Source organism: Polyergus mexicanus, unplaced genomic scaffold (genome assembly GCF_030449975.1).
Source record: "Polyergus mexicanus isolate NDT 795.1 unplaced genomic scaffold, iyPolMexi1.0 SCAF_9, whole genome shotgun sequence".
Classification (NCBI taxonomy): domain Eukaryota; kingdom Metazoa; phylum Arthropoda; class Insecta; order Hymenoptera; family Formicidae; genus Polyergus; species Polyergus mexicanus.
Genome location: NW_027223329.1, coordinates 5,823,082 through 5,848,018, shown reverse-complemented (window position 1 = coordinate 5,848,018; position 24,937 = coordinate 5,823,082). Strand labels below are relative to the sequence as shown.

Here is a 24,937-nt window from a genome sequence, read left to right as displayed (position 1 = left end):
GGAAAGTTTGAGAAGTTGAAGAAGTTGGGCGTTCTGGTGTTGTTTCCGCGAATGATTTTTTTGGCTTCTATAATAGGGATATTTTTGTGGGCAGCCAGTTCAAGTATGCTTTTTTGTTTGATCCATTCAGGACAGGAACGGTCATTGGTTTTATGAGATCCTTTGCAATTGATACATGACGGGGGTTGATTGTTGTTTGGCCAAGAGGAGGTGTTGCCGTGGGATTTATCCCCACAGAGGGGACAACGAGGTTATCCTCTGCATTGGGACTTGATATGTCCATAGCGATAGCAGGAGTAACAGAGGGAGGGGTTCGAGATTAGAAGAGAGACTTCGTACCTGACCATATACAGATAAAGAGACTGTGGGATGTCCTGTCCTTCGAAGGTGATTGCAATAGATTTGGAGGGAGTATAGTTTATCAATCTTGTCGATGGATCTATAACCTTTCTGTTAAGCCTCCGCACCGAGTTAATCCCAACCGAGCAGTCAATTTCTTCCTTGATAGTACTTTCGGAGAGGTCAAGTGGAACATTTCTTATTATTCCTTGTCTCGAAACCCTGTAAGAAGGAATATAGGCGATTAGATTGTTGGCGTTGAGGATTGGGTTATTGATGAGGTTGTTTGCTGCGTCCCGTGATTTGAATTGAGCAGATATCTTAGAGAACCCTAGTTTTTTGATTTCTAAAATGTCTTTCTTAAGAGTGGAGCTGAGGAGACGGCCCACTGTGAGAGGGTGAATGGAGGTGTTGGCTGCTCCTGTGGGGGAAATAACAATTTCAAATGGACCTTGGCAGGATTTGGTGTATCTGTTGTTAAGGACTGAGTCTGGAATGATTCTGGAAGCATTGAGCTTTTTTGGGATTGAGTCGTCTTCTCCTTGAGATTTTTGGATTTGCCTCTTGAGAGACGTGGAGTTTAAAGCACTTGAATCACTAGGGGTTCCTGGATCAAGAGGGGCGATTATTTTTTCGGATTGAGCTTTCTGTTTGGATGGTAGCGGGGGAGTTTCTTGTGAGATTGATTCGACTTCCATATCGCTCTTGGAAGAATCATTAGCTAGTGGTATTAGTGGTTTGAGATTGCTAGCGATTAGATTAAGAATCGCTTCTTGAGTTTCGGGATCAGGTGAGTTTTCACTAGTGTTTGAGGGAAGGACCTCTTTTTTTTTATTTTTTACGGGTGACCGCGGCCGACTGCTAACCCGCGGAGGCGGCATTGTGGCATTTAGAGTATCCGGTGTGCTAGCTAATTTAATGTGCAAGAAGCCAGAAGCAAAAGATAGAAAAAGAATATCACACTACGACACACGCGGGAATGGATGATACAATATGGCGGGCACACGCCGGACAAAGGCCCGGAACGTAGCCAGCCTAAAATTACGTGTCACTTGTTCCTTGGATTAATCCGAGTATGGTTAGATACTTTGATCAAAAAAGGAGACTAGCTCTGAAAAGAGCTTTTTTACTGCAGCGCTGCGTAAGGCTAAATTGTTAGGCAAACTCGAGCACTTATTACTTAAATTCGACACCAAGAACACGTCCGCACTTGACCGAGGCCGGAACGGAAGCCCTGGCTTTGCATACGGTTGGCAGTGATAATACTAGCCATATTGACCCTCGATCGAGGGTAGGTGCCATTTAAGAAAGAAGAAGAAGAAGAAGGTTGGCAGTGATTGTTCTTGTTGGTAGCGTTCAAACAGGTTCAAACAAGAGAACATTAGCACGCGAAATCATGTACTTCTTATCAGTCATTTGTTTCTTGCATACCGCGCTATTTCTTTGTGCATACATTGTGTCTTACTCTTTTGGTTGTAATTTGCGTTATAAACATGAAGAATAGTTGTGAAATAATATGTGAAAACATGAGTACAACAAATGAGATCAATGAAAAGGACAGTAAGTCCTCGGGTGAAGTAATAAGTGAAAAAGCGAGTACGTCGTTAAACAAAAAAATGCCATGGCCAGCATTCTCCGAAGTGTTTACTTTTCAACCTACTTTTAGTAATGAAAACAACTTTGCATTTTCTTACAAATTCTGCGTGGGCGGAAAAATCATACATGCTAATAAAAGCTCATCGGCGAATTTAAAGAAGCATATAAATGTAAGTAGTATTTCTTAATTTCTTTAATTATATTCAATATTTATATTATTTAATTATATTCAATATTTATATTATTTAATATTTATTTATATTATATTATTTCACATATATGTATATATTATTGCATTATTTTTTATCATAAAATGCATAAAATTATATATTTGTGTATTTACATATTTTTATTTGTTATGCATTTTTTTATATGTATGTAATGTATATACTCGTATATCAAGATTGTTTTTCTTGTATGTTAATTTTTTTAGATTTTGTATTTATATTAACTTTTAAAATTTTTTATTTATTTATACATATACAGTGTTAATGTGTTAATATATGTTGTGCCTCTAGCCGCTAAGGAAGAGGTCTTTTGGGATTTGTACGCCCAAAGGATTAGGATCCACGCTCGAAATAAGACACTCCCGGACGTTAGGTATAATTTAGTATATTTTGCAAGATTTAATACACTTTCACTTATTCGCGATTATAATAGTCGGGCGCGATACGTACGGTCCTTCGATAATATTGAGCGAGCGAGTAGTCTGCGAGTCGTCTCTCGCGAGTCGTCTCTTTTTCTTCCGCCCGCGAGGTGCATCTCGCGCTTATTATATCTCTTAATTAATTAGGTCGTTGATTGGGGAGGAGTGTGGTGTCCCTGACCGGAGCATGTCTCGTGCTCCGCTTGTCAGTCTGTCTCGTCAGCTGCTTACTCAGCTTCCGAGAACTTGACCGTGTATCTTACTTTTATTTTATTAATATCCTTTTATTACTTTGCTCTTTTTTAATTATCTTTCCTTGATCTCTTTTCTAATTTAATGCTTTGCTTTACTCAGCTCTTTCTTACACTTTTCTGTGTCACTTTATTGTTTTATTCTTTAATATATTAAGTAATTGGTCGGGTTACGACATCCCTCCCCCTTTGGAAAAAGAAAATTAACTATACGTGAATTTTCGTCTACATATTTTTTCGGTATACATTTTTCGCATTTTACAATTGTTTCTTATATTTACTTTATTTTAATATAACATCGCAGTATTAGTTATCGCGGTGTCGGTTTCTATCTCAGCTGTTCTATTCGATCCGCTTGCGGTGCCGTAGATGTGCTCTTGAATTATTTTCGGTTTGCACATCGGATTTATGTTAGTTTCTGATAATTTTTTCTTTTCCGTCTTACATTTTTTCTTAGCGTATATAATTGCTATTATGGTAATTATTATTATTATTGTTATTCCTGTGCAACTTGAAACTACGGGATATATAATGTGTCCGTTAGTAGGGAAATAATTGTTATTTAAGTCTTCGTTTGTTTCGTCAAGTCTTTCGCTTAGGTCCCTTAATTCTGTCGGGTTTCTAATGACTTTTCGCAATTTTATCGGTCTAATTTTGTCAAATATTTTTTCGTTTCGTTCGTTGTGTGTTATCGTAAGATTGTAGTCTGGTAGCTTTGTCTGTACGATCGTTATTATCGCGGGCTTTTTTGTCCGTATTATGACGTCTTGTGTTGTTAGTTTACATTTTTCTTTTAATGTGACTTGTCCGCTTCCTTTTATTTCTATTTTTCGCGTTGCGTCGTTTTTGCACGTTATTTCTATCGGTTGGTTTGCTCGTGTAGAGTATAACCATGAGTTCGCATTACTCAGCGCTATCCATATTGTTGTATTCGTGTGTATGTGTCGAATATTACAATTGTTTGTGTATGTTTCTAATTGTACATATGCTTGTACTTCGCATAGCGCTCCTTCGTCTAAATGATGTACGGGATAATTCTGTTCGCAAACGTATTGGTCATCGTTTCGCACGCATTTATTTAGATCGTTTTCGTCAGGCGTAAAATATGTTCGGCTATCTACGTCTATCGCTATTAGTGGTTGATTTACCTCTATAAATATAAATGTATTGTTATATTTGTGCGTAGGTAGTGGGATTGCCTTTATTATTTCATACTCGGGGTATGTGATTAGCGGAATCTTTATAATCGTAAATATATTTGTATTATCGTAATAGGCGCTAATTGTTAAGAACTTTTCGATGGTTCTCCAATTTTCTGCGGATATTTGAAATGGGAAATGTGCTCCCTGCGGTATTTGTGATGCTGTTTCCTTGAGGTTCTCTATGATGCTTTCTATGGGTAGTAATCTTATGTCAATTACTCCTCCTTTCGCGTTGGTCAGATGCGCGATAATGTCCGTAAGATCGTTTGTTAGGTCTTTTATTATGGCATTTAATATTATAAAGTGTTCGTCGAGATCTTCTCGTTGTCCATATCCGACTTCTGCTTGTATCCAGGCTTGTCGCATCTTCTCTGTTATATTTAGAAATTGTTCTTCATTTTCTTGCAGAATTTTCTCAACATTATCCATATGTGCAATTGTTGCGTTTAATATTTTAATCTGATTTTTCATCGCGTGTTGCAGCGTTTGCTGATTTCTTTGCATGAGATTTAATTGCTCTTTTATAATTTTTTCGTCGTCTGCGTCCATTGTGCCGAAGAGTGTTTTGGCTATCGTTCCTAGACCGTCGATTAACCCTCGTTTTGTCTTCTTAGGTGCTTGATACGCGATTTTCAGACGTTTCAGCAGTTTTTCTGCTTGTTCTCTGTCCTTTTCTGCTATCTGTAGCAGGTTGTGACAGGTTTCTTTCATTTTTATTTGCAATGGTTTATCGTAGCATAGAGCTCTCGTCTGTGCCATATAGTTTTTTAATTGTTCATGTCGATGGTCCATTGCGGCGATGTCTAGTTTTATCACCATTTTCCATGTGGATTCGATTTGGCTTATCTTGCCCATTTTTTCGAAGTAGATACCCGGCTCATATTTAAATTCTTTTATTTCTCCTTGGGTATCGGGTTTGGTTTCCTTGCAGGTGCTCCATGTAATCAGACTCCTGTAATAGAAACTCTGTATTATATTATAATATTTCTTAGAATCATGCGGTACACTTCCTTTTTTCTCTGGATGCATATGCAGCTACTTTTGCTTTTGTCTAGCCCTCTCCATGCTATTTATTCATTCTTTTATTCAGTCTGTCTTTCGACGTCGTCTTGTCTTGAGCGTTTCCGTTTTATTTTCTCTCGCGCTGTTTTATTATGTTTTCATGGCTCCGAATTCGAGTGAGCTTCGTTTTGCTTTGAGGCAGGATTCGGTGCACGATAACGAACGTCGCGCGTGGCAGGATCCGGAGGAGCACGACCATTTTGCTCGCTCCTTTCGCGATCAACTCTCGGCGCCCGCGCTTGTTCGCGAGGTCGACTTGCTGGGTCTTCCAGATTTGGTGGTCGATCGTGACGTTGCGTTTGTACCGGAAGTGCCTGTGGACGCGCCGCCGCCCCATATCAATCGAGGTCGCGGACTCGCGTTCCGTCTGGATCCGGCGCCTCGATTTGTGGGTCGCGGTCGTTTCCTTAACCTTGAGTCTCGTCCTGCGGGTCGTGGTCAGGCCCTCCTTCAGGCTATGCGGGAGTGGAATTTGGGTCGCGGTGCTGGACGTGGTCGTGGAGGACATTAAGGTAGGAACTTCTTTAATTTTTTTTTGTTTTTTTGTTTTTTTTGTTTTTTTGTTTCCCTTATCATCTACTCTATTTTTATTTTATTCATGCGTTTTTCTTTTTCTTATCCTATTTTCTTATCTTATCTTCCTTAATTTTCGATGAACGGTTTCAGTCGGTTTATGTGGACGCGTATGGTTTTCCTTCCCCTTTTTATCGTGTAGTTCACTTCCGAATTCTTTTCGATTATTGTGTAGGGTCCGGTCCATAGGGAGTCCAATTTCTTTGATCGTCCTCGGCGAACTGTTTCGTCGTACAAGAGGACTTTTTCTCCTACCTTAAGTTTAATTTCTTTCGTCTTTTTATCATAGTTTTCTTTGGTTTTTATTTTTTCATTTCTTAGATGCTCTTTTGCGACTTGCTGTGTGGCGCGTAATTTTTCTTTTAATTCTTGCGCGTAATCATCGTATGTATACGTAGGCTTAGGCGGTTGCGACAATGTCGTCGGTAATGTTGCCCGGTGCCCGTAAATTAATTCGAAAGGTGTGAACCCTGTCGCCGTGTGCGGTGTTGTATTATACGTAAACATCGCGTAGGGAATCCATTCGTCCCAATCCGTTTGATCGGCATTTATATAATGTCGGAGGTATTCGGCTAGCGTTCGGTGAGATCGTTCTAGCGCTCCGTTGCTTTCCGGATGATACGCGGTTGTTTGAATCTTTTCGATTTTTAACAATTTACATGTGTTTTTAAATATTTCGCTTAAAAAATTTGTTCCTTGATCCGTTAATATTTTTTCTGGGATACCGTGTTCAAAGATTATTTTTGTCGCGAATTCTTTTGCGATTGTCGCGGCTTCCTGGTTCGGTATCGGGATTGCTTTACTAAATTTTGTTAGATTATCTTGGAACGTTAAAATATATTTATTTTCATTATTAGTAATCGTTAGTGGACCTACGATATCTAAAGCACATTTTTCAAAAGGTTTGTCGGCAGTGTCCGTTATTATTAGCGGTGCCTTAAATTTTCGCGATAATTTGTTTTTTTGACAAAATTCGCATTTTGTTATATAGTCTTCGACATCTTTTGTCAATCCTCGCCAGTTGTGCATTAGGCGAATTCGATTAATCGTGCGTTCTTTTCCTTGATGCCTTCCCACAGGTGCATCGTGATATTCGTATAGGATGCGTCGCTTCTCGTCTTCCGTGTATTCTCGCGTTATCTTCATGTCGGGGCTCTCATCCTCCTCGACGCTGTTGATATCCGCCACGTGTCGACTTAGTGCGTCAGCGTTTCTGTTCGCTGTCCCGGCCTTGTGTATGATCTCGTAATCATATTCTTCTAATTTTAGCCTCCATCTAATTAATCGAGATCCAGGGTCGGTTACATTAAATAACCATACGAGCGATTTATGGTCTGTGACTATCGTAAATTTTGTCCCGTATAAGTACGGTCGAAAATGTTTAACGGCCCATACTATTGCTAATAGTTCCTTTTCGGTCGTATTGTAGTTTTGTTCGGCTTTTGCTAGTATTCGACTGGCATAGGCTATTGGTTGATCCTGGCCTATTTTTCCTTGCGATAATATCGCTCCGATTGCATAGTCTGATGCATCGGTTGTTACTATGAATTCCTTTTCAAAATCTGGATATTTTAATAAGGGTGCCGTCATTAATTTTTCTTTAAGCATTTCGAATGCTTGTTGTTGTTCCTGAGTCCACTCGAATTTATTTTCCTTTTTCGTTAGCTTCGTTAGTGGTTTCGCAATCTTTGAGAAATTTTCAATAAATTTTCTATAATATCCGGCTAATCCTATAAAGGCTTGGATATCTTTTACTTTTCTAGGCGTCGGGAAATTTCTCACAGCTTCCAGTTTAGATGGATCCGGCGATATTCCGTTTTCCGTAATTATATGACCTAGATATGTCACTTCTTTTCGTAGGAATTCGCATTTATCAGGCTGTAGCTTAAGCTTATTTTCTCGCAATCTTCGTAGGACTTCGATGAGTCTCTTGTTATGATCTTGTAAGCTCGCTCCGTAGATTACAATGTCATCTAAGTATACCAAGCATTTTATTCCTTGTATGCCTATCAGTATTGAATTCATTAGCCTTTGAAATGTGGCTGGCGCATTTTTTAATCCAAAGGGCATTCTATTGTATTCGTAATGCCCGTGAGGTGTGGAAAAAGCAGTTTTGCCTTTGTCGCCTTCTTCCATCGGAATTTGGTGGTATCCGGATGCTAAATCCAGTGTTGTAAAGTACTTGGCGTTTCCCAGCTGATCTAATATATCAGTTATATTCGGTAGGGGAAATGAATCTCCTATAGTTAGATCATTTAATTTTCTGAAATCTACGACTACTCGTAATTTCGGTTTTCCTGACGCATCGGCTTTCTTAGGGACTACCAATAACGGTGCGTTCCACTGACTCGTGCTTGGTCGGATTATTTTATTTCTTAACATTTCTCGGACTTGTCGATTTACTTCCTCTTTATGCTTCTCCGGCAGGCGATAAGGCCGTACGTTGACCGGTAAGCTATCTGCTTGTGTTGCAATCTTATGCGCGACGGTATCTGTGCAAGTCAGTGGTTCTCCTTCGATATGCATCACGTCGCTAAAATCCTGGCAGATTTCCATTATTGTTTTCTTTTCTTCTTTATTTAAATGTTGTGTACGTAATAATCGTAATACCTTTTCACTACGCGGAATTACTTCCTCTTTATTTAGCGTTCGTATTACGTTAATTTCTTCTGTTTCGCCTCGTTTGATTTCCTCTATATTTACTTGCGGCATTAGCATTTCGATTGTGTTATCCGTTGTATTTATAATGCTGGCTGCACATAGGTAATTCGTAGGTTCTACCAGACAATTACCTATGAATATTCCTGGTATCGTTTCTTCTGCCTTTATCACGCCTATCGTGTTCTTGTCAGTAGCGACCTGTATTATAGTTTCGCTACGTGGTTTCAGCGTCATTTTTAGATAGGGGTAGAGCTTTAAGATATGCTGTCCTACCTTTAATTGTTTTGTTTTATAATTGCAAGTGGCTTGATGCTTTCGTAGGAAATCAACTCCTAGTATTCCGTCATATTCTATCGGAAAATCATCCTTAACAACGTACATAGTGTGCTTAATTCGGCGCTCTCTCAGAGTTATTGTCGCCTTAAATTTTCCAAGTGTACATATCTTATGTCCCGTTACGCCGGTGAGCGTTATTTTTTCTTCTTCTATTAATGTTTCGCCTTTTAAATGTTTCACTTTAATTAATGAGATTGCGGCTCCTGTATCGAATAGTAAGTTTATTTTTTCGCGTTTCGCTTCTCGCATTGGTAATGTGACGAGGTCCAATCCTGTCTGTATATGCGGCGTATTTTTGAAGTATGATACTTGATATTCCATTGCAGATCGGTGCGACTTTCTTTCGTTCCTTTCCTCCTCATCGCTACTTTGCGCGGAGTTAAATTTCTTTTTTCCTTGCTCGCTATTCTTGCGGTTTTTATTTTCCGGTCGCGAATTATATTGTTTGATTCGGCTCGATTGATCTCTATTGGGTCGTCCGTGTAATAACCAACATTCTTCGCGATCATGTCCGGATTTTTTGCAATAGTGGCAATATTTATTTACCGTATTTACGCGGGGTTGTCTATCGGGTTTCGGCAATGAGAATCGATTTGCGTATCGGGTAGTTCGACAATCTCGGCCGTAATGCCCAATTTTTCCGCATTTTTGACATTGCACGTTTATTTTATTTTCTTGTTTATAGGTCGGTGTGAAATTTATTTTGCTTCGCGTACCGGTCGCGGGTGGTCCTTTAACCTTTTCTTCCGCGCTGGCCGCTGCTATTGCTTCTTGCAACGTAGCATATCCTCGCGATCGAACAATTGTTTTAATTTCGTCCTGCAATCCTATCTGGAAATTCTCTAAGGCTTGTTGTTGTATTATTTCCATTATTGCGCGTTTATTATCTACTGTATGATGTCGTCCTTCCATCATTGATTCGTATAGCTCCATGGCTAATTTGTCTGCTCTAAGTCCGTAAGTTCGTGCGCTTTCTCCGTTTTTCTGTTTTAGCGTATTGAATTCAATTTGTAGATGTGTCGTACTCTTTTTACTCGCATAGCAGACCTCTAATTCATTTTTTAATTGTGCGAAGTCTCGAATTTTTCGCGTTTGGAAATCTAGCATCGCTCTGCCTTTTAATTTCGTGCATAATACTGCTCCTAATAGCGTTACTTCATCTAACGGGTCGATGTGTTCTACTGCATATGTAGTCGCGCTCAAAAATTCTTGTAATTTATTAGGTGATCCGTCGAATTCCGGAATCATTCCACGAGCCTCTTTTAATTGTAAAAATCCGCGTCCTCTTCGATGTCGTACATCCTCGGGTGTGAACTCGTATACGGTCTCGGTTCTTTCTCCCGGCGGAATTCTATGCCCGTTGTTTTGTCGGGGTTGCGGTCCTCTAATTTTCAAATCGTATATCTCGGCATGCATACTTCTAATTTCTCGTCTAATTTCCTCTCTCATTTCCCGCAATATTTCCCTAAAGTCGTCGGCTGCTTCGTCCGTTTTTTTCTGCGGTTTGTGCTGAGCTTGCGCGTTTGATTGTGTCGCGTTTCTGATTGCTTCTTCTTGTAATCGCCTAATTCCCTCATCGATATCTTCTGATGTGATGGGTTGCGATGCGGAAGCGTTTGAGTTATACATGTCTCGAATGCGATAGATTTCGTCGGGGTCAAAGATACTTGAATCGTATGACGTTAGTGAGAATTCGCGGCGGTGTGTTAGTCTACTAGACGCGCTTATTGATGATTCGACCTCAACATCTAGTTCTATATTGTTCGCTATTAAACTGTTATCTAATTCGCCAAATGGAAATTCGCGTTCGATTACAACGTTTGCTCCGAGTTCTGGTTCGGACAAATTCTCGCTTGAATTTAATGCGCTTAGATTTCTTCGTACGTTATCGCGTATATCCCGGAGTGCTTCTACTGCTACTCTTATAGGGCTTACTGCGCTATTTCTAATGGCTCTATTCGCTGGTTCGCTAAATAGCCACGATTTATTCGCTACGCTTTTCTGTGGTGCGTTTCGGTTTTCCGACATTCACGCGTTTACAAATTTTGATTTCTCGACTTACAATAATACGATGAGCAGCATTCTCTCGTTCGATGTCGGCCGTCGGGCGTTGATCGTCGCGTGCCGTTGAGATAGGTCGGTGCGCCTTCTCAGGTTGCGCTTCTCGTTGTCGCCTCGATATACCGGGTGTCTCGAAGTTCCTGCTAGACTTCCTTTTCCCTCGGTTGTAGGTGTCGACTGTCTGACGGAGTTATCCTCGCTGTCTCTCGTTCTGTCGATTCCACGGAATTTTCTGCTTCGTGGGCCTTTGCCGGTGTTGATCTTGTTAGAGCTGGCGTATCCCACCGCTGCCACCAATTAATGTTGTGCCTCTAGCCGCTAAGGAAGAGGTCTTTTGGGATTTGTACGCCCAAAGGATTAGGATCCACGCTCGAAATAAGACACTCCCGGACGTTAGGTATAATTTAGTATATTTTGCAAGATTTAATACACTTTCACTTATTCGCGATTATAATAGTCGGGCGCGATACGTACGGTCCTTCGATAATATTGAGCGAGCGAGTAGTCTGCGAGTCGTCTCTCGCGAGTCGTCTCTTTTTCTTCCGCCCGCGAGGTGCATCTCGCGCTTATTATATCTCTTAATTAATTAGGTCGTTGATTGGGGAGGAGTGTGGTGTCCCTGACCGGAGCATGTCTCGTGCTCCGCTTGTCAGTCTGTCTCGTCAGCTGCTTACTCAGCTTCCGAGAACTTGACCGTGTATCTTACTTTTATTTTATTAATATCCTTTTATTACTTTGCTCTTTCTTAATTATCTTTCCTTGATCTCTTTTCTAATTTAATGCTTTGCTTTACTCAGCTCTTTCTTACACTTTTCTGTGTCACTTTATTGTTTTATTCTTTAATATATTAAGTAATTGGTCGGGTTACGACATATATAATATATTATGAATTTTTAGGCAAAACATCCACAATATTTAGAAAATGTAGAAAACGCAAAACGTAAACTTGTAAAGCGATCAAATGAGGATACGTTTAATACTTATAACAAACAGCACAAATTGGAAAAATGGGGCTCTGAAAAGTTTGCAGTAACTCAAAACACATTAAATAAAGCTATATTACGATTTATTATCGAAGATCTTCAGCTCCTCTCGATTGTAGACAGTCCAGCATTTATCGACTTAGTGAGAAGCGGACTGCCATCATCTATTCGAATAATATCTAGAAAAACCGTAAAAGAAAAACTTCAAGAAACATTTTGTGCAATGAAAACGGCTCTTATAAAAAAATTAACTGATGTAGAAGTAGTATCAACTACAGCAGATCTATGGAGTAAAATAAAAAGGTTAATAATATAAAATTTTTTTCATATTTAATTATATTTAATTAATGAAAATTTTATATTTATATAATACGTTAAAAAATGCGTAGTTTTACTTTTTAATTGTTCATTAATTAACGCATTTAAATGTTGTTGCAGGAGCTACTTAGGAATAACAGTTCATTGGATTAATTCTACAACTTTAAGAAGAGAATATCAGCTGCATTGGCTTCTCGCCGAATAAAAGCCAGGCACACTTATGATATTTTAGCTAAAGTTATCAATTCCATCTTCTTAGAATATCATATTCAAAATAAAGTTTGCTGTACAACGACTGACAGTGCATCAAACTTTGTAAAAGCGTTTCTGTAATATTTTACAATTTTATTTATATATATTAGGTGTACAACTTTGCTTCCGCCGTTTTCCTATAGATGGCTTTAGTGGTCGAAATAAATAGATCATAGACATCATGCAATAAACTTGGGCATCTGTCAACATAACCCCATAAAAACATTAGTCGATTTGTGTCTGCATCATAAAGTTATTCTCGATTGAAAATGTCAGTTTACGAGCCAAATTCTCGTCATTTGCGGGAGGTTTTAATTTTCTGCTTCAATATGAAGAAATCTGCGGCTGAGGCTCATCAAATGCTCTCAAATACTTATGGTGAAGCCGCTATTAGTGAAAGAACGTGTCGTGAGTGGTTTCAACGCTTCAAGAATGGTGATTTTCACGTCGAAGACCGGCATAGCGATGGAAGAGAGAAAGTTTTCGAAGATGCAGAATTGGAGGCATTACTTAATGAAGACTCGAGTCAAAGTCAAAAAGAATTGGCACGATCATTGGGAGTGACTCAACAAGCAATTTCAAAATGTATAACTAGTTTTTTACAATAAAGCCTCGAATTTCGGAAAAAAAAACGGTGGAAGCAAAGTTGTACACCTAATAATTTTACTCAATATACATATATCTTTTAACATTTTTTCTTGCAATATTTGATATATATTAATATATTTATAGTAAAAATTTTTGTTTTAACATGCTAATAAAAATTAATATTGTTTGTTCTGTAAGATAATCGGTATACTTTATTCACCGTTAAATATAATACAATCAGAACCGAAAGGAAATTACTAGTAGCTTTTGTATAAAGTCGAAAGATTTCTTAAAGATCTCTCTCTCGCGTTCGCCGAGCTACGCTGTTTTATACTCCCCCTTTCGTATACGTCATAGTTCGATACCTATCGATATACTCGTGGCATGACTCTATTAGCGCTTGCGAGCCCGACATATCTCGAACTCGAATTCTCAGTCAAACGGATCTAACGGGTGTTCTAATCACATATTCGATAACGGGTGCTCTTAATGTTATTTTTATCTTACAGCTCGACCATCCTGACGAGTCACTCGTCTCGCGTGACTTAATATAATAAAATCTTTTTTTTTTTTTTTTTGGTCATATTAATCGACTTATTTATTAAGTGTTTGTACGGAACGGTTTCAGTCTTTTGTTATCCTTATCCTAGTTTATTATAGTGGTTTTATCCATGGTTTCAGTTTGTCTGGCGAGAGAATTGAATTATACGGCCGGGAGGATATGTTAAAGCCTGGTATTTCTTGAACGACGTACCTATTTTTATCCAATACTTTCGTAATCATATACGGCCCTTTATAATTAGGCTTCAATTTCGCGTTTTGACCAGGTTTTACTTGAAGATCTCTGATCATTACATATTCGTTGACTTTATATTCGCTTGGTTTCGCGTGCTTGCTGTCGTAATATCGTTTGTTATATTCGCGTAATAGATTAGTTGCTTCCTCGGCTTTTTTATAATCCGATTCTCTCTCCGCCTTATTGTCTATATTTGCTAATTTTTTAATTAATTCTGTAAGATTTCTGTCAGTGTTATTCTGGTTATCGTATCCTAGGAGTAATTTACTTGGAGAGTTTTTGATCGCTGAATGTCTAGTGTTGTTTATAACGTATTGCGCTCTAGCTAATTGCGTGCTCCAATCGGTTGGTGTTTCTACTAATTTTTTGAGCGAGGATTTGAGGAATCTATTCACTCTTTCTACGAGACCATTAGCCCATGGGGCCGCAACAGCCAGTTGACGGTGCTTAATTTGTAATGTTCTCAAGAAGTGAGCAAATTCATTCGACGCGAAAGCAGTTCCTCTATCGGATACAATTTCTCAAGGATTACCGAAAACATTGAATAAAGGTCTCAAGTGATTGATCACTTCTTTCGATCCTGTCGATTTCGTGGGAAAAAGCCATGTGAATCTCGTGAATGAGTCTACCAAGACTAAAATATGTTTTAGACCATCTTCTGTCTGTTGCAGTGGGCCAAAATGATCGATGTAATATCTCGAACGGATTAGTCGATTGTGTATTAATTTGCATTTCTCCCTCTCGCGTATGTTGAGAAGAATTAGCGGTAAGACATACAATACAATTGTCTATGTGGTCGTAGATTCTTTTTCTCATCGACGGGAACCAATAAGAAGCGTGTACTCCTTGGTACGTTTTTTCGAAGCCACAGTGAGCCATTTCATCATGGTAAATTCTTATGATGTTACTTATCATAGAGTCTGGTACGACAAAACGTGGACGGTCGGACGCCTTTCTGTAGATTAGTCTCTCGATTAATTCGAATTTATCGTTATCTGCGTATTCTAATTGTTGTGCCATATTTTTCAACTGTACATCTTGCAGTTGCTTATATTCTAACTCTCTTTCGAGTGGCAAAGAATCTACGTATGCTATTTGGCGACTAAGAGCGTCGACGTGTGTCATTCGGTGTCCAGCTCTATGTATCGTTTTAAATTTATATTCTTGTAAGCTTAAAGTTCAGCGCGCGATTCTAGGGTTGAGATTAGCTTTATTTATAGCATATACCAAAGCATTGCAATCCGTTACTACTGTGAATTCTATGCCGTACAAGTATATGTGAAACTCTATGGAACGAACTATTGCTAACATTTCTAATTCGAAGCTGTGATAATTTTTCTCTGCCTGGTTCGTTGCTTGACTATAGTACGTGATAGGTGCCCACTTATTATCACTCTGTTTCTGCAAGAGGATTGCGCCTAGCCCTTGAGAACTCGCGTCTGTATGGAGTTGCGTTTCTGCCGTCGGGTTATAAATGGCTAAAGTCGGGCTTGATATTAATTCCGATTTTAACGCGTCTAACGATTTTACGCAGTCTGAGTCAAAATTGAATTGTACTGATTTTTTCAATAGATCGTACAACGGTTTCGCTTTAGCGGTATACCCTTTAATAAACTTACGAAAGTAATTCGTCAATCCTAGAAATCGCTGAACTTCAAGTACATTTCGAGGTTGCGGAAAGTTTTTAATAGCGTCGACATGACGCGCGCTGATAGTGATTTGATTCGCATATAACACATACCCTAAATATTCAATTCTATTTTTTAGAAATTGACACTTGTTGAGATTTAATTTTAGATTATAGCGCTTTAATTCGTACAATACTTCTCTTAGAATTTCAAGGTTTGAGGCTACTGTGTCCGTAGCGATCATAATATCATCAATATACACTATAACCTTCTCGGCGCTTATTAGCGGTTGAAGTATATATATTAGACGCTTCTGGAATTCGGCCGGTGCCTCGCAATATCCAAATGGGAGACGATTATATTCAAACTGGCCGTCTGGCGTCGCGAATGCAAAATACTTTGTGTGGTCCGGATGGACCTTGATTTGATGAAATCCATCTTTTAAATCCAGTAATGTGAATACTGTTTTATTTCCTAACCGAGCTATACAGTCCTCGATTAGTGGGAACGGATATTTTTGTTTCGAGACTCTAGCATTTAGTGGTCGCAAATCGACGCACAAGCGTAAAGTTCCGTTTTTTCTTTTAACCGGTACTACTCTGACACAATACGGAGAAATACTTTTCTTTATTATCCCGCGCGTTAGTAAGTCGTCTGTTATTTCACGAATTTGCTTTCTTTCGGCCCAAGCGAAACGGCGAGGGGTATATGCGTAAACTGTATCGTCTTTAAGAACGACCTTTACTGCGTAATCGTCTTTTGCCTCGGGAATTATGAAACGATCGACTTCTAATATTAATTCTTTTAATTGAGTTTTTGCGGATAAGACAAAATCAATGACAATATCATTTAGAGTATCTTCAAGCGTATTTTCTACTTGACATGCTAATAACTGTAGAAGAGCTATTGGAAAATTCTGTGAAACTTGGTCGTTATTTACCGGTCTTGGATTATAAGTCGCGGTTATTTTTTGATCATTGAGAAAATCTCGACCTATAATTAAATCCGCGGCGATACTATTTTCTTCGAGGATGTATAGAGTTATTTGTAGTTGCAAATAAGGTAGTTGTTCTAATGTTATTGTGGTTTTTGTCAAACCTGAAACTTGTATCGGTTTATTATTTAATGCTTTATAAGAAAAACCTGAAGCCGACAAATATTTAGCGGAATGTTCCAGAAACGTCTTGTATATATCACGCTTGACAAAAGAAATCGGACTACCGGTGTCAACAAGCGCGAGCAAAAAACAATGGTTGTTATTTAACCTTGTTATTTTCGCAAGTGCCTCATCTATTATGAGATTCCTACCGTTATCTGGCAAAACTAAAGCGATCGAGTCTTTGTCTTCCGAGGTGACCTCCGCTGTTTCTACGGCTGCTACTGGGGTTGACTGTGGTCGGTTGTTCCCTTCTTTTTAGCTTGAAGCAATTTGTCCGCAGATGACCCGGTGTTTTGCAATATGCGCAAAAAGTGGAGGACTGCCTACAGTCCTTTTGGAGGTGCCCTTGTTTGCCACAGGATCCACAACTGATTGCTGCATCCTTGATTTGAAGGGTTTTGGAGTCTGTAACGGCTTTCTGTCAACGTCCTTCGATGCCGATGTTATTTGCTGCATCGATTCTAGGAAATGGTCAACTGAATCATTTTTAAGCGAAGTTGCTATTTCCCTTAACGATCTGCTACCAATACCACTAATTAAAAGATGGATGGTACTGTCCGTTGATAAATCTAAGTTATGTATCAACGTTAATTTATCCATCGCGTATTCCAAGAAAGATTCCCTGGCGTAATTCCATCTACGGGCCTCGATTTTTTGCATGGCCAGATGGTATAAGATTTTTCTAGTAAATCTTTTAAGAATGGCTTCCCGGAAGCCTGTCCAGGATTCTAACATTGAACCCGAGCCCAGATCGTACCAGCGTCGGGCCGTTTTGACTAACCTTGTCGTCGATGCGAGGAACGTAATGTCTTCATGTGCCCCGTGAATGCGTGATACCTGTTCGACACGCTTAACCCATAGATCCACGTTTTTGTCTTCGTGGCCTCTGAACTCCGGAATTTGTGATGCCAACATCGAGACTGCGTGTGTAGACGTTGCCGCCGATATCGCTGAATGCTGAGATTGACCCTGACTTGAAGGTGATGGAGACTCGAGGGCCTCTGATCTCGGCTGTCTCGATTGATACGACGATCCTTGATTCGCCCGATCCTGCTGTTGGTTCCTCGTAAGGGGTCGTAGCAATTGTCGGAGCAGCTCCTGCTGCTGTAGATGCTGTTGTAGCATGGCCTGCTGCATTTGCTGCATCTGGGTGGTAATCGCGGTCGCCAACGCGTTCATCGCGACGCCAGTTTGTTCCTCCTGAGCTTGAGAGGCTTGTCTTTGGCTAAGTAGATCCACTACCGGACTGTTACTCTCGTAATGAGCCAAGAGTTGTTCGACCATTTGATTTCGATCATCTGTAGACGGAAGACTGTAGCGGCGTGTTTCCGCTTTCAGCTTCTCCGTCGACATTTTATCGAACTGGAGAGGATCCATTCTTGATCACTTTGAGGATGTAGTGAATCCCACTTCTGAATTTAGTTGTAAGATAATCGGTATACTTTATTCACCGTTAAATATAATACAATCAGAACCGAAAGGAAATTACTAGTAGCTTTTGTATAAAGTCGAAAGTGAACTGCAGATTTCTTAAAGATCTCTCTCTCGCGTTCGCCGAGCTACGCCGTTTTATACTCCCCCTTTCGTATACGTCATAGTTCGATACCTATCGATATATTCGTGGCATGATCCTATTAGCGCTTGCGAGCCCGACATATCTCGAACTCGAATTCGAAGTCAAACGGATCTTAGGTCTAACGGGTGTTCTAATCACATATTCGATAACGGGTGCTCTTAATGTTATTTTTATCTTACAGTTCTTTAGGACTTTTGAAAAAGATGATGCTGAAGAATCCTATGTAGAATTTCATAATTTAAATGATTTATTAATTACGAATGAAGAAGAAAATTTGATGGATACAGTAGATGTGATCACTCTTCCTGCACATCATAGATGTGTTAGTCATTTATTAAATCTAATTGCTGTAAAAGATTCAGAAAAGGCTTTAGAGAATGATGTATTATATAAAAAAAACAGTACAGAGCAATATTCGCTAAGTTAACGAAACTATGGAACAAACAAAATCAGTATACGCAAGTAGCTGACAGAATAAAAGAGATATGTGGCATATATCTCTTGATATATGAATACTTGAAAACTCCTGTTATTACAAGGTAAGAAAATTTTTTGTCGCATCTACACTTATAAATATAAAAGTTATTTTTTAAATAATAAACCTACTTTCCTAATTCAATAATTTCTTATTTTATAGATGGAATTCTACGTTTGATTCCATAGTTCAATTCGTAAAGTTTCTAAAACATAATTCAGAAGTTATAAACCAATGTCTTGATTACTGTAATTTGCAGAGACTGACTGATAAAGATATTAAATTCTTAGGAGAGTATTGCCAGGTAAACAAAAAATATAACATATCAATTTAACAAAGTTAATTATTATTTTTTCCTTTGATTCATTATTATTTATATAAATTTACTTTATATATTTTTTATGTGGATAAATATCTAATACAAAATGTAAATTTTATATTTTAATATTTTTATTTGACTAAGATAATGGAACCTCTGGCACGCACACTGGATATTTTACAAAGTGAAATTGGAATGTACATGGTGTACTTATTACCAGTTTTAAATACTTTAGAAGAAAAATTAGAAAAATTGAACATGGAAAGACTTACAGAATGCCATTCACTGCTTACTGCAATTCAGCAAGGATTACATAAAAGGTATGGGATAATTCAAAAACTCTAATAAAATAAATAACAATAAATAAATTTATAATAGATAACACACATACATATCCATTAAATCTAATAACAAAATAAAAATAAACATAGTAATAATAAAATATTTAGTAAAAAAAATAATATTATCTATATTTTATGCTGTAACTAATTTTAGATTTTATACATTACACCAGAAGAAAGAATTAATAATAGCAACTTCTTTGCACCCGAAATTCAAATTAAATTGGTTAACCGGAGATAAAAAAAAAATTGCTACAAGTTATTTGCAAGACTTATTTGGAATTCAATCTAGAGAAAATTCTCCAAATGTTAATCAACAAGCTGTTGATCCTGATGATGATTTTTTTAATTTTCAAAAAAACATTCTGAAGAAGAAGAATTGCAAGAATTTTTAAAATCGAACAACTGTAATGTTGAAATTTTAAACAATTATTTAAAACTTAAAAAAGCCTTTATTAAATACAACACACCACTTCCAAGTAGTGCATCAGTAGAACGATTATTTAGTTGTGGAGGTTTGGTACTTACACCACAAAGAGGTCATCTTAATGATGACACAATGGAACAGCAACTTCTTCTAAAAGTTAATAAAAATATTCGATGAGATGTAATAATTTTCATTTTATGAAAGATATATAGTTTAAGGTATTTTATGCTATTATGTGAATTATTATATTAGTTATTGTATAAGTTGCAAAGAAATTATTGAGAGCCCAATATATTTTATTCCTTATATTTTAATAACAAAATGTTTGTCTTGTTTCAGAATTATAAAAAACTAGAACGGAGAATTTAATCCTCTTCAATGCGCAAATACGATGAATTATATAATGTTATATGTTATATTTAATAAAATATGCATTATATATAATCAAGTTAAAGGTTACGTGCAATAAATGCAATTATATAAAATATTTATTATTATTACTTACTTTATAATATATTATTTCACAATATATTTTAAACTTATTTTTTGAAAAATATTTTGTGGCCTTCTATCATAGGCTGCATACTGAAAATCTATAGTAACGTAAACTATAGATTTTTCAGTACTGGCAGTAAATATTTGGATACACTCTTAATAATATTATCAATGTTTAAAAACAATGTTTGATAAAAATTTTGTACAAAACTGGAATTTGTAAATTACAATTTAAATTTCTATAAAGATGTACTAAAAAGTAAAGATATTAACATAGAAAATTAGAATCATTAAATAAGTTTAATGTAAAAAACGCTTGCTATATGGAGACTAGTTTAGAGTTTTTAATTGTAACGATTATTACATTTAATATTGATTATTTGATTAAGAATCAGTGAGAGAGAGAGAGAGAGAGCGTGTGTGCGATCAGCTGTTTGCTACACGCGATGGATGTAAAAGAGAAAGACAAAGAGAGAGAAAGAGGGTGCATGTATGCGATCAGCTGTTTGCTATGAATGTAAAAGAGAGAGAGAATGTGTACGTGTGTGTATATGCGTATACGTTCTCTCTCACACATACACCCCATCGCATGTAACAAACAGTTGATCACAGCGAGCGCCTCACGTAATCACTAGCATCGGACGGTGAGTTGCGTCGCCTCTGCCTGCCTCGCGTACGCGGCCCGTAATTCGTTAACTATTTTGGCTTATAATTTAAAAACTAAACCTCGAAAAAAATTTTGGCAACAGAAAAATCGTCTTAGAATAGTGTCAAGTATATGACATTGTAAGGACAGAAGTTTGTTTTGAATCACCCTATATATATATATATATATTCTACTTATAATACTTATTTGAAATACGATAAACTGATAATAGAGATTACATGCATTATATTTAAGATGTTAACAGTAATGTATCAACTATAAAAAATTTGAATAAAGTTATATAGTTTCCATATCATCAAGGATGGATTTTATAATTTCATTAGAAATTAATAATAATAATAATTAATATATTATATTATATCATAATCCACAACATTAAGCGTTATAAATCTATATCAAGTAATAATTGTATCAAATAATTATTAAAATAAGTTATAATATAAGTTAGAATTTAGCAATTTAATCAAGTTCTTAAAATACTGATCAAACGTTCGGAAGATGATTATAGGGAAAGTGTCACATTGTGAGAAATATATAATATTATATAATTCAACTTTTTACATAATAATGATATACAAATGTCTGACCACGTCTACCACGTTTCGTATCGTTAATAGATAAAAAGTAATACAATAATGAATAGTGATTTTCCACACCACCCATGAGGTACCACCAATGGCGCGTTTGTTTTTTTAAAGTGGACCTTCGCCTAGAGCCCTATTATACCACATTACACGGAGGAGAGATAGAGAAAAAATATTATATTAATAATAATCAATAATTATGTTTTTACGCATTTGTTTAAAAGTGTGATGTCCCTTACGGACAAATTACTTTTTACACACTTATCGTTTAAAAGTGTGATGTCCCTTACGAACAAATTATTTTTTACACACTTATCGTTTAAAAGTGTGATGTCCTTTACGAACAAATTATTCTTTACACACTTATCGTTTAAAAGTGTGATGTCCTTTACGGACAAAGTATTTTTTACACATCTGTCGTTTGCAGATGTGATGTCTTTTACAGACATAATATCCATTACAGACATATTCTTAATGCTTAATATTCTTTATAGTATATTATTATATATCACTACATAATGATGGATCAGCAATGTCATTGGTATCTGCATATAGTGTAAGACTGTTTTTCTTTTTCTGTTCATAATCTGTATATAATTTATCTGCCGACATAAGAGATAAATGCTGCTCATTAATTTTTATTCGTAAGGCTGTTTCCTCCCTCGCCTTTAATGCAGACTTGTTGCAGAGAGAGGGGGGGGAGAGACAGATATAAAAATAAAAATTAAAAATAAAAATTTTTGATGAAGATTGGGCCATTTCGTCCGCCCCGGCCGCCCCGGCCGCCTTGGCCACCCGAAATACCTGGACCGCCCCGTCCACTCCGGCTGTTCCATCTATCTCGGCCTCGGCCGCTCTAATTTTTTTGAACCTCTGGCGTTCCGCTGGTAGTACCAACGGGCACGAGAGCGTCCAGCTCCTTTTTTTTGCTCTGAAAAATAAAAATATATATAAATAAATAAAAGTAATTATGCATTTAAAATTGAAAATTTAATAACACAAAATCAAAAATCATACCATTTTTTTTACCCCCGTATTTTTTGGAGATGCTTCTGTTGCTCCCGCTCTTCTAATTGCTGTTCCTCTGTTTGAGGAGGAATAGGCGGTTGTTGTTGCTGCTGCTGTTGCTGCTGCATTTGTAATTGCAGCTGTTATTGTTGCTGCAGTTGATATAGTAACTGCTGCATTAGTGGCTTTTGGACGTTACTGTCCAAGGAAACTTTTTTTAAATCGTTGCTGATATCTTCTGTAAAAAATTAATATTTATTAAAAAATAATATTAATATGGATTGAAAATTTATGGGTTTTATTTAAAAAGTGTAGATTTAAGAAATGAGACACTATATGTGTATATTAGGAGAAATATGTATAAGATAAAGCAACTATGAATGTAAATCATGTACACATATCATTCATTATATCATATATTACATGTCATGCATAAGTGTGAATTATATTAACACTACTTTCCTAACCTTTACATTTTTCTCTTAATGTATACACATATACACTGCCTTATTAAAATATATGTGAAAATGAAAATGAATAACTTATTATATATAAATAATAAAGGAAAAGAAGTCAAAGATTTAAGTGTAACATACTTCTAACAAATATGAACAATAGTAATTACATTTGTTACTTACGTGACATGTTGCGTGAGTTGGGTCTCATGCTGTTGTCTGTACTGTCTGTACAGTGTCTTTATTTGTTTTATAAAGCATACGGCATTTCCTAATAACATTGTCTTCTGTCTCACAAAACATTGGCCTTTGTGTCAAAAAATCGTATTCGTTTGTAATTGATAATGTATTTTTTATGCGTGCTTGTGAAATCTTTGCCTTCCAGCAAAGCCTTTCAAATTGAAAAAATCCTGACTGTAAGTCGTTCAACTAAGTAAAATTTGTATATATTTTCATCTTTTATTCTTTCTCTTCTTGCATTTTTTGTTTTTTCCATTTCTCATTTCACATAGAAATGTGCGATATATTAAAAAAGAAACCTAAGCGAAACTTTGTAGATGCTTGGCTTAATGACGATCGCTTTAAATCTTGGATACGCAAAGTATCCTTAGATGATAGATTTTTTAATTGCATCTTGTGCAATAAAAATTTTTCATGCAATTCGAATATTTTAAGACATGCGGAGTCTGCGTGTCATAAAAATAGTATTAAAGAAAATGTTTCAACTCATATTAGCGATATAAATTTAAGAAAAAAATACAATATAAAAAAACATTCAGATAACAATGGTTATTGAGGAATTTAAATTATGGTTACGCGAAATACCAAATGACGCCAACTCATTTTTTTGTTCGATTTGTGATAGATCAATTGCCGGTGGTCTATCACAAATATATCGACACGCAGAATCCAAAATTCATAGAAATAAATGTCAAAAAAATAAAATTAAAACAAATGACAATAATAAATCAAACGAAGATCTGAATATGCAAGATGAATCGCTTTTGTCGTTTGATGAGCGAAAAAAATCTGCGGAAATACGATATGCCGCATTAATAATTGAGAAAAATATACCTCATCATACAGCAAAAGAGATTCTTAATTTCTGTCAAAAGATTGGAAAAGATCATAACGTGTTGAAAAGCATGAGCATGGGTCGTACGAAATGCAAAAATATAATATCAAATGTTTTGTATCCGGTCGAGACAAAACGTGTAGTTGATAGCATTCAGAATAATAAATTTTCTGTTTTTGTGCGAGAGAAAAGTGGACGTGGGCGAGCGAAGCCCTGCAAGATTTCGAACACCGCAAGCGACGGTGTAAACGGCGCGATTCCGCGAGCGACGGAATAAACGGCGCGTTTTAATTGCGAGAGATTAATCGCGAGCGACGAGAAATCTCTTTTATCACTATCGAAAACTTCGCGTTTCGTATGCGAGAGTACGAACTGAAAAAGCGAGCGACTTTTCTATCATGAGAGTTTAGACGATATAATAACACACTGTCACGGATGTAATTCACGATCGAGTGCCCCCGGCGGTTCCCCGAGAGCGCTTATATACAACCGTTCTTTTGCTGCTTCTAGAATATTCGACTTGTTTGTCACAAAAGATCGCGCCGGTTGTTGTTTGCGATGATTAGTTTAAATTGAACGTTGTTATTGCATTTTGTTATTAATTTCGGCTCTCTCGGGTGACCGCTGCGTGGCCCGCATCGATAGGCCCGAGCAATGCCGCGGGCCGGGCGCGATTCGCTAAGCGCCGCTGACGAAGCGCGCTCTGATTTGCGGAGGGCCGCGCGACGCGCGAGATGTCCGCCAGCGCGCCGAATTATGGGCGTGATTAAGCTGCGCCTTGCTATCACGCTCGTTATGTTGACCGTGATTATTTATGCTTAGTTCGATTTCGAACAGTTTTCATTGATGAAACATCAGATATATGTAACGAAAAATGGATGACATTTATTGTTCGATATGTTGATCCCAAGACTTTAGATGTTCGGTCTCAATTAGAAAAATTAATTAATATTGATGTAAGAGATGTAGCGCGGAAAAATTATTTAATGCATTCCAATCTGAAATGTACAAACTATAGATACCGTTTTTAAATATTCTTGCCCTATCATGTGACAATGCATCAG

General features: G+C 37.2%; 2 protein-coding genes and 1 pseudogene across 2 annotated transcripts in view; 1 reads left to right on the top strand and 2 right to left on the bottom strand.

Moving 5' to 3' along the window:
• The window catches only part of Cow (Proteoglycan Cow), a 759,293-nt gene that overhangs the window by 650,367 nt on the left and 83,989 nt on the right, over positions 1–24,937 (bottom strand). The window lies entirely within an intron of this gene.
• Positions 1,866–19,766, top strand: LOC138936523 (uncharacterized; annotated as a pseudogene).
• Positions 8,411–10,694, bottom strand: LOC138936423 (uncharacterized). The gene is made up of 2 exons (XM_070301845.1): positions 8,462–10,694; positions 8,411–8,418 (listed from the first exon to the last, which is right to left on the bottom strand). The coding sequence occupies exons 1-2, from the start codon at positions 10,692–10,694 to the stop codon at positions 8,411–8,413; spliced, it is 2,241 nt and encodes a 746-aa protein (XP_070157946.1).

Coding starts and splice junctions, on each gene's coding strand:
- LOC138936423 (XM_070301845.1), bottom strand. CDS start 10,694: ATGTCGGAAAACCGAAACGCACCACAGAAAAGCGTAGCGAATAAATCG.